The sequence below is a fragment of the Somniosus microcephalus genome, unplaced genomic scaffold, assembly GCF_052327205.1.
Source record: "Somniosus microcephalus isolate GS21.2 unplaced genomic scaffold, FLI_Smic_1.0 unresolved_chr1, whole genome shotgun sequence".
Classification (NCBI taxonomy): domain Eukaryota; kingdom Metazoa; phylum Chordata; class Chondrichthyes; order Squaliformes; family Somniosidae; genus Somniosus; species Somniosus microcephalus.
This window is the reverse complement of record NW_028225179.1, coordinates 120,663,185-120,674,135: the sequence shown is the minus strand read 5'-3', so window position 1 is coordinate 120,674,135 and position 10,951 is coordinate 120,663,185. Positions and strand designations below refer to the sequence as shown.

Below are 10,951 nucleotides of genomic sequence, written 5' to 3'. Positions count from 1 at the left end.
ACCCTTGGGTCAGAGCGATCATAACATGATCGATTTCTCACTCGAAATGGAGAGCGAAGAAATTGACTCAGAGACTAAGGTCCTGAATTTAAACAAGGGGAATTATGATGCCATGAGACGGGAACTGAGTAGGTCTGAGTGGACAACGTTCCTGGGAGGACTGGAGGTAGATAAACAATGGCAAACATTTAAAGATAGAATGACAAAATTGCAAAAATTGTTTATACCAATCTGGCATAAAAGGAAATCTAAAAAGGTGACTCAACCGTGGATAACAGGGGAAATTAGAGACAGCATAAAATCCAAAGATAGGGCGTATAAAATAGCCAAAAAAAGCGCCAGAGCGGAAGATTGGGAACAGTTTAAGATAGAGCAAAGGAGGGCAAAGGGCATAATCAAGAGGGGCAAAATAGCTTACGAAAACAAGCTGGCGGAAAATATAAAAACTAACTCCAAAAGCTTTTATAAGTATATCAAAAGGAAAAAACTGGTGAAAACCAAAGTTGGTCCATTGCAGTCAGATACGGGGGAATATATAATGGGAAATAAGGAAATGGCAGATCAACTAAATGCATACTTTGGGTCAGTCTTTACGAAGGAAGACACAAAAAACCTCCCTGGGATATCGGGAAAAATAGGGACATTGGCAAAGGAGGAACTGACGCAAATCAATATCTCTAAGGATATGGTGTTAAGGAAGCTAAAGGGATTGAAGGTGGACAAATCCCCAGGGCCTGATAACATGCATCCTAGGGTACTGAAGGAGGTGGCCCTAGAGATAGCGGATGCACTAAGGATGATTTTTCAGAATTCATTAGACTCGGGAACAGTACCGATGGATTGGAGGGTAGCTAACGTTACCCCACTATTCAAAAAGGGGGGTAGGGAAAAAGCAGGTAATTACAGACCTGTAAGCCTTACATCAGTTGTGGGCAAAATGCTGGAGTCCATCATTAAGGATGAAATAGCGGAGCACTTAGCAAATGGGGACAGGATAGGACAGAGTCAACATGGATTTACAAAGGGTAAATCGTGCTTGACTAATCTATTGGAATTTTTTGAGGGAGTAACTGGTAGAATAGATGGGGGAGAGCCAGTAGATGTGGTGTACCTGGACTTCCAAAAGGCCTTCGATAAGGTCCCACATAAAAGATTAGCATGGAAAATTGAGGCTCATGGGATAAAGGGGAAAGTTTTGGCGTGGATAGGGAACTGGCTGTCAGATAGAAAACAGAGAGTTGGAATAAACGGCTCATTTTCTGAATGGCAGGCAGTAACAAGTGGGGTACCACAGGGATCTGTCCTGGGCCCCCAGCTGTTCACAATTTACATTAATGACCTGGATCAGGGAGTCGGATGCAGCATTTCCAAATTTGCAGACGACACTAAACTAGGAGGGGGGGTGGGCTCAGAGGAAGAGACCAGGAAGCTCCAGAGCGATTTGGACAGACTGGGCGATTGGGCGGATAAATGGCAGATGCACTATAATGTGGACAAGTGCGAAGTTATCCACCTTGGGTGCAGGAACGGGAGGGCAAATTATTATTTAAATGGCAATAGATTGGGAGAGGGGGAAGTACAGAGAGACCTGGGTGTTCTTGTACACCAGTCACTGAAGGCGAGCATGCAGGTGCAACAGGCGGTCAAGAAGGCAAACGGTATGCTGGCCTTCATAGCAAAAGGGTTAGAATACAGGAACAGGGATACCTTGCTGCAGCTGTACAGGGCACTGGTGAGACCACACCTCGAGTACTGTGTACAGTTTTGGTCGCCTCATCTGAGGAAGGATGTTCTTGCCATGGAGGGGGTGCAGCGGCGATTCACCAGGCTGATACCAGGAATGGCGGGAATGACCTATGAGGAGAGACTATGTAGTTTAGGGATGTACACACTGGAGTTTAGAAGATTGAGAGGGGACCTCATAGAAGTGTATAAAATTCTGACAGGTCTAGACAGACTGGATGCAGAAGGAATGTTTCCCTTGGCGGGTGAGAACAGAACTAGAGGACATAATTTAAGGATAAGGGCTAAACCATTTAGGACAGAGATGAGGGGGAATTTCTTCACTCAGAGAGTGGTGAACCTGTGGAACTCATTGCCACAGAGGGCAGTGTACGCCAGCTCATTAAATATATTTAAGAGGGAATTAGATATATTTCTACGGGCAAAAGGGGTTAAGGGTTACGGAGAGAAGGCGGGGACGGGATACTGAATTAAAGGATCAGCCATGATCTCATCGAATGGCGGAGCAGGCACGAAGGGCCGAATGGCCTACTCCTGCTCCTATCTTCTATGTATCTATGTATCTATGTACCTCCGGGTGAAGACATTTCTCCTCATCTCCCCATTAAACTTCCTACCAATTACTTTAAATCTATGATGCCATGGTTGTTGACCTGTCTGCTAAGGGAAATAGGTCCTTCATATCCACTCTATCTAGGCTCCTCAAAATTTTATACAACACATTAAAGTCTGCCCTCAGCCTTCTCTCTTCCAAAGAAAACAAACCCAGCCTATGCAATCTTTCATCATAGCTAGAATTCTCCAGTCCAGGCAATATCCTCGTAAATCTCCTCTGTACCGTCTCTAGTGCAGTCACATCTTTCCTGTAATGTGGTGACCAGAGCTGTAGTTATGGCCTTTGCCACAAGTTTTTCTCTGGCTATGACTGGATTGATAGGAATGGAACAAGAGGAGAGCAGTCCCACCCAGCTGGACAATGGAGCAGAGGCATTGGAGGAGAATGGTGTGGTGCACCCTGTCATAGGTTGCTGATACGTCGAGAAGGATGAGGAGGGATAGTTTACCACAGTCACAATCACATATGAATTTATGAATTTAGAAAGAGTCATTTATGTAATGTGGCAGGGGTGGGAATCTGATTGGAGGGATTCAAACATGGAGTTGCAGGAAAGATGGGCACGGATTTGTGAGGTGACAACACTTTCAAGGATTTTGGAGAGGAAAGGGAGATCGGAGATGGTGCAGTAGTTTGTAAGGACGGAGGGGTCAAAGGTTGTTTTTTGAGGCTGGGGATGATGCTGGCAGATTTGAGGGAAAGGGGGCCAGTACCTGAGGAGAGAGAGCCGTTAACAATATCCAGTAACATTGGAGCCAGGAAGGGAAGTTGGGTGGTCAGCAGTTTGATGGTAATAGGATCGAGGGAGCGGGAGTTGGGTCTCAGAGATAAGATGAACTCGAAGCGGGCATGAGGCAAGATAAGAGAGAAACGAGAGAGAGCTGCAAGTTCAGGGCTAGGCAGGGGGAGAGCCTTGGGGGATGTTTGGCTTGGTGGGCCAGGGGAAAGGAGGGTAGCGACAGAGGCAGCTGAAGAGATGGTCTCAATCTTCATCACAAAGAAGTCCATGAGCCCCATGCACTTGTTATTGGAGGTGAGGCTGCAGATCATTAGCCTTTAGGTACAGTGCACTTTAAAAAGATATTGATCAAATAACCATTCAGGTACGACGGTGACCAATGCTCGTTCAATGGTCGACCATGCTCCGCTGGTCTCTTCTTCTTAGGCAGTCCCGCGGAACCAGGATGATTTGCTTCCACACTAAAAATGAGTTCTCAGGTGACTGATGACTGATGAGTTCATTGCGGGACCTACACTCTCTGTCACAGCTGGGGCAGACGGTGGTTGAAGGGGCGGATGGCTGGGGTGCTTGGATTATGGCTCATTAATGGCTCTTGCACATGAATGAAAGATGAAGCCTTTGTTTTAATTCCCCTCCCAACTTCGATATTGTCCCTCCTGAAGTCAATGCGATTTGCTCTATCACTTTCAGGTTTTTGTCTGGTTACCATGTACACTTTGACCGTGTCATGCTAATGGACGGGGTCATATTTTATTCCCCCTTCTCCTTTATTTCACCTTTTAATTTTATAACTGAAGCGGTGGAGCCTTTGGAGAATGAGTGAAAGCACCGTATCACCAAGATGCGGCATGTATAACAGAGTGAGAGAGCGAGGGAATTAATTAACCTGGGCGCCCAGTGCCGCCCCGGATTTTGCTTTGCTTGAATCAAATAATCGTGGAGTGCACTTTTATTATTGGTTTGGAAAAAATATATGTTGTAATGTGTTTGTTCGAAGGCCCGTAGCTAATGCGAGCCCTTATGTGAGGGCATGATCTCCCTGGGGGGATTGGCTCGTGTATAAAACACGACCGTTTCGATGCAGTGTCTTTGTGGCCATACCCAGAACTTTGCTTCCACGATTCTCTGGTTCATGCAGGAAATGGGACGCTCCGCCGTTCTCGACGAATCAGTGATTTGTTATCCCATTCTTGCAATTGTTGGTGTTCCTGGTAAGTATATATTATTAAGTGGACCGTCATTTGAATGTATTGCTGCTTTCTCCAGGTGCGGTTTGTCTCCGTGTCTTCGTTCCTTGCTTTGCCAATTAATGGTCGCAATTTATTGAATAAAAATCCCGCACTTTTCCTCATTTGCTTTAAAATGACAACGTTGGTGCTAATCGAGTGCTCCCTGAAAGTGAGTTTTCTCCTTTGTGAGACGCCTTGCAATCTGCTGCCTGGACTAAGAGTGATGATCAGATCTAAGACGCCTGGGCCCACCACGCGAAACTTTAACCTGTCTTTTTTCTCTTAAAGATGTGGACACGCATGTCGTGTCTCTCTCCCAAGATTTTGTTTCCCCTGACTCACTAAACTTTTCTCATGCTGTGAATTGACTTTGTGGGCAACTTTAACATAACCCGGCCTTGGGGAAACGGACGGGAGCGGGTGCAACGCTGGTCTGACTCCCCGACCGATTGTACTCGTCATTGAAGTCGATGGGCTACAACACTTGCGCTCCAATCGATCCTTAGGTTAAAATTACACCTTCTGTGTCCGAATTTGAAATGAAAGAAGCGGCTTAGGGTCTATTTTAATCAACGGTGTTCTCTACCTTAACACAATGAAAAGGCTTCTGATCAGTAATGGGTCTCCCAAAAGATCATTGAACAAATCTTGAAGCTGTCACTCAAATCATGTGTGACAAATGAGCGGGCCAATTTCCAGCAACTTTTAAGCTGCACTCATGGTTTTTTCTCTCGACTGAGGCCAGTTAAATGAGCAGAGAGCAGCAAGTGAACTTGGTTCTGACGAAGGGTCATCGACCTGAAACCTTAACTCTGTTTCTCTCTCCACAGATGCTGCCTGATCTTCTGAGTATTTCCAGCATTTTCTGTTTCTATTTTTGGTTCTTGTTGACTCAGAAACGCACCCAGGGAGACCCAGGGAGGGATCGGTTTCAGTAACATGCCTTCGGTCTCACGATTCGACGCAATCCAGGACAAAGCAGCCCGTTTGATTGGCACTCCATCCACCACCTTAATCATTCACTCCATCCTCCAGCAGCGCACCATGGCTGCAGTGTGTACCATCTGCAAGATGCACTGCAGCAACTCGCCAACGCTTCTTCGACAGCTCCTCCCAAACCCGCGACCTCTTCCACCTAGAAAGACAAGGGCAGCAGGCAGATGGGAACACCACCACCTCCAAATTCCCCTCCAAGTCACACGCCATTTAAAGAATCAAGGAGGTTGGGAAAGAGCGGGAATATGGTACTGCGATAGAGGATCAGCAATGATATATTGAATGGTGGAGCAGGCTCGAGGGCCGAATGGCCGACTCCTGCTCCTATTTTTCTCTGTTTCTTCCTGTGTTTCTAGGTTTCTACCATCCTGGCTGAGAAGTATATCGCCGATCCTTCATTGTCGCTGGGTCAAAATCCTAGAACGTCCTCCCTAACAACACTGTGGGAGTACATTCACCACATGGACTGCAGCAGATCAAGAAGGCGGCTCACCACCATCTTCGCAAGGGCAATAAGGAATGGGCAATAAATGCCGGCCTTGCCAGTGACGCCCAGATCCCATAAGTGGATAAATTCGAAAAATACGCAAGCCCGAGCGGGTGTGATTTTCTTTAATTCCTCTGTTTTGATTTTCCATTGCTTACAGCGAACCTGATGTCAATTGTGATCCTGTCCCGGGGAAAGTGCGGCCTCTCCAAAGGAATCACTCGTTACATGGCGGCTATGGCAATAGCAGATCTCATGGTCTGTCTCTTCAATGTAAGCGTGGAAAGCATCTTTCGGTATCATTTCCTGCATTCATTCTTGAGCTACACCATAACGTGTCGTTGTACTGCCTTTATACAAGTAGTTAGTAGCCAACTCTCTGTCTGGTCCACACTGTCGTTCACCTTTGACCGCTTCATAGCCATTTGTTGTCAGAAAGTAAAAGTAAAATTTTGCACTGAAAGAATTGCCACTGTGGTTGTAACTGCGGTGTGTGTGCTCAGCTTTTTGATAAACATTCCTGTTTATTTCCGTTATGAGCCCTACTATATTGTTGGGGATATAGAGTGGGGCTGTCGTACAGTAACGGGATATGTCTCTTCACCGAGATGGATAGCTTACAAGTGGATTAGCACCTTAGCTTCCCCATTACTTCCATACCCTGCGATGTTACTGTTGAACTCTCTCACTGCCAGGCACATCTTAGTGGCCAGTAGAGCTCGCAGAGCCCTGAAGAGCCGCAACACTGGGGAGAGCAGCAGTGATCCCGAGATGAAGGACCGAAGAACATCCATCATTCTGCTCTTCACTATCTCGGGGAGCTTTATTGTGTTGATGGCGCCAGTTACTATAATACACTTTTTTGTCAGTGTCACGGAGACAATTACATTCACTGGTTCAAACTCGCTTTATTTGGCGATCAGAATCACCCTTCTGTTGAATTATTTGAGCTCCTGCACAAACACCTGCATTTATGCGTTGACCCAGAGGAGATTCCGGGAGGAGGTGAAAAATATGGTGAAATACCCGTTTATTCTCATTCTTAAATTATGCAAGTAATGAAAGTAACTGCACATAAAATAAACCCTCTTTCCCGGTATCCAGCTTGTTGTTGCTTGATCAGTTTGGCTGAGGCAGGTTCCGCACGTTCTTTTTCATCCCACCACATCACCAGTTGTCCCACTTCCCTTATTTGCAAGGAGACGGTAGTTCTGCTGCTGTTGTGAAACACGCCACGGCGACTTCACAACCTTTCTCCATTCTTCATCTTGAGAGGAATACACAACAGACAAGGATCCCCATTGGCCCTTGACATAATGTAGAATATCCCTTACGGACCCGATGGCCGAATCTTTCAGAGATACAATGGGAACTTGCCGTCAGGTTCGTGTGTGAGGACATCAGTGACTCATTGTTAATATTGCTTCTGCATCCAGTCTGTAAGGAAACCAGTATGGTCTCTGTGTGTGTGAAGATATCGGAAACACGATGATAGGATATGTATTTCTCAAAAGTGTAAGGAACAAAAAGTGTTTTTTATTCTCACAACGCTCCAGACCGTTGTCCTGACTGGAAATTGACAGACACAGGAAGTCACATCAATGGGTGCGCGCGACCATGTAGGAATTGAACCATGTTGTAAAATAATGGGAATCTGGACTATCTTTTAATTGAATTTATTCTTAGAATGTGGGCTTCGCTGAAAAGTGTAGGCTATCTTGTTGAGTTAAGGGTTAACAATCGAACTGCCTTGTATCTTAGAGCAAAAGACTTTCCACCATAAACAGGATTACGGTAGCATGGTGGTTATGTTACCAGACTAGTGAATCAAATGCCTGGAGTTATGACCTGGATTAGGTGTGTTCCAATCCCACCACAGAAGCTGGGGGATTTAAATTTAGTCAATTAATTAAATCTGGAATTAAAAGTATCAGCAATGGTGGCCATGAGACTACCGGATTGTTATAAAAAAACCCAGCTGGTTCCCTGATATCCTTTAGGAAAAATAAACTGCCATCCGGACCTGTATGTGACTTCGAGACTGACAGCAATGTGGTTGACATTTAACTACCCTTCACCACACAGACTGCAGCGGTTCAAGAAGGCAGCTCACCAGCACCTACTCAAGGCCATGTAGGGATGGGCAATTAATGCTGGCCTTGCCAGAGATGTCCAGGTCCTGTGAATGAATTAAAAAAAGAGCAGAATGCCTTAGCAAAGTAATAAGTGACTTGGACAACATCGACCGTGAGTGATTAAAGTATAACTTTAGTGGCTTGTGAAATAACAATAGGCAATGTATTTATTAACTACAGTGTAGAAAGGATGTTTAGGAAGCGAAGCTGTTAAGAAAACGACTCCTCAATCGAATCCAGAGTATCTGGGTCAGGAAGTCTTGTTTGAGCGAAATATCTTTGAAGTAAACAATTAAGGCTGCTTATATAAATAAACTATCTTCCACGGGTTCGGGAACAGATACATCAGGAGGTCTTATATGTTACATGTACCTTTGATGCAGGCAGAGTAAGGTGTATAAAGGAGCAGGGTGTTCAACAGCTACTGGGAGATCTCTATAGAGAAACTGAAAAGCTACTCTCTGTATACAGTATAGACTGATCACCTATGCTGTGTATGAATAAAGTCTGTTCTGTATGCGCCAGCATCAAGTGTCTCGTGCTTACTCGAAGCGTGTTGTTGTAAACCAGAGAAGGAAGGAGTTTGACAAGCAGTTGACCTTACAGCAAGTCCGGCCTTTATTGCCCATCCCCAGTTGCTCTGATCAGGTTGTGATTGACCTTCAACTTGAACCACCGGTAGCAGTTTAATACAACTGAGTGGCTTACATAAGAACATAAGAACATAAGAAATAGGAGCAGGAGTAGGCCAATCGGCTGATCTGACCCTAACCGCCAATCTACTATCACAGAACCATTTCCTGAATCTAACAGAATTAGAAACACAAAATAGGAGCAGGGTCAGGCGACACGGCCCATGGGCCCGCTCCGCTACCCACAGGGCCATGTCCGATCCGAACCTAGACACATGTCCAAATTCCTGTCCGCTCCCCGTAACCCTTAATTCCCTTTACTTCTAGGAAACTGTCTATTTCTGTTTTAAATTTATGTAATGATGTAGCTTCTACAGCTTTTTGGGGCAGCATATTCCATAGACCTTCCACCCTCTGAGTGAAGTAGAACCTCCTCATCTCAGTTTTGAAAGAGCAGCCACTTATTCTAAGACTATGTCCCCTAGTTCTAGTTTCACCCATCATCAGGAACATCCTCCCCGCATCCACCCGATCCAACCCCTTCACAATCTTATGTGTTTCAATAAGATCGCCTCTCATTCTTCTGAACTCCAATGAGTAGACTCCCAATCTACTCAACCTCTCCTCATATGTCCATCCCCTCATCCCCGGGATTAACCAAGTGAACCTTCTTTGTACTGACTCGAGAGCAAGTATGTCTTTTCTTAAGTATGGACACCAAAACTGTATGCAGTATTCCAGGTGCGGTCTCACCAATACCTTGTACAACTGAAGCAATACCTCCCTATTTTTATATTCCATCCACCTAGCAATGAAAGCCAGCATTCCATTGGCCTTTTTAATCACTTGCTGCACCTGCATACTAACCTTTTGAGTTTCGTGCACCAGGACCCCAGATCCCTTTGTACTTCAGTACTTTCAAGTTTCTTGCCATTAAGATAATAACTTGCTCTACGATTTTTCCTGCCAAAGTGCATAACCTCACACTTTCCAGTATTGTATTCCATCTGCCAAATCTCTGCCCACTTACTTAGCCTGTCGATGTCCCCTTGCAGGTTTTTATGCCCTCCTCACTCACTACCTTCCCTCCCATCTTAGTATCATCTGCAAACTTTGATATGTTACACTTGGTCCCCTCCTCCAAATCGTTAATATAGATTGTAAAGAGTTGGGGACCCAGCACTGACCCCTGCGGAACACCACTAGTTACTGATTGCCAGTCTGAGAATGAACCATTTATCCCAACTCTCTGCCTTCTGTTAGATAGCCATTCCTCTATCCAGGTCTAGGTCACTTCTGAAGGCAGGTAAAGAGCCAACCGCATTGCTGTGGGACGGAAGTCACTAATAGACTAATATAGAGGGCAGGTTTCCTTCCCTACAGGACACCAGCGAATCAATTTGGTTTTTACAGTGGACGAGCTTCGTGGTCACCTTTACTGCTTTTTATTTCCAGACTCGTTCCATAAACAAAAGTAAGAAATGGCCATGGTGCGATTTGAACGCAGAGGCTCTGATATTACTAGTCCAGCAACATGGCCACTACACTAGCTGACCAATCCGTGAAGCTGAGCTTTGGTTGTAAAAGAGTCGTTCAAATTAGGATGTCATTGTTTGATTTTTGGTGGTTGGAGTTCAGCAATTAGATTCAAAGCTCAAGGATTGGTGGGGAGGCGTGGAAATATTGGGCGGGGTCCACTCTCCTGGTCAAATTCAAATGACCCCTCTTCGAAAGTTTCATCGGCTGTGCATATGATATCTTCATTCATAGGGACCAAAGGACATCTTCCCCTTGTGTGTATAATATCATCACTCATCAAGACCGAAGGGAATATTTCCATCGTGTAGATAATGTATACACTCATAAGGACCAAAGGGTATCAACCCGTTGTCTATTGGATATCTTCACTTTTTGGGAAAAGAGGAACTGTCTGCATTTTGTCAAGCACCCATGGGAATATGATCCCCCTGTGTTTTCGAAGAAAGATGAACAGTTGCAAAACGTTGTAAAGTTTAAGCTATTACAAAGCACTCTATCAGTAACATGTTTAGAAGGTGAGGAGGAGATTGAAACCGGGAAATGAAAAGATCAGAACGACATTAGCAGAGTATGACGAGTTGTGAGCCCAGGGAGTGTTATTGGGGCACACCTTTCCACTATATTTATAACTAACTTGGATAAAAGAATTAGAGAGCTGTATATATAAGTTGGCTGATGAAACCAACTTAGGTGGCACAGTAAGTAACAGAAATCAGTGCAGAAAATTCGAAACGGGCATTGATAGTTTAATTAAGTGGGTCAAACTGTGGCAGATGGAGTTCAAGGTAGGAAATTGTGAGGTCTTCCATTTTGGATCTAAATAAAGATAGAT

At 45.0% G+C, this 10,951-nt stretch overlaps 1 protein-coding gene across 1 annotated transcript; it reads left to right on the top strand.

The window, feature by feature from the left end:
- The first annotated feature begins 5,776 nt into the window (after positions 1-5,776).
- Positions 5,777-6,872, top strand: LOC147095760 (putative G protein-coupled receptor 139). Its single transcript, XM_085973997.1, has one exon. It carries the CDS (start codon positions 5,982-5,984, stop codon positions 6,870-6,872), a length of 891 nt encoding a protein of 296 aa, XP_085830123.1. The 5' UTR covers positions 5,777-5,981.
- The last annotated feature ends 4,079 nt before the right edge of the window (positions 6,873-10,951 follow it).

Coding starts and splice junctions, on each gene's coding strand:
- LOC147095760 (XM_085973997.1), top strand. CDS start 5,982: ATGTCAATTGTGATCCTGTCCCGGGGAAAGTGCGGCCTCTCCAAAGGA.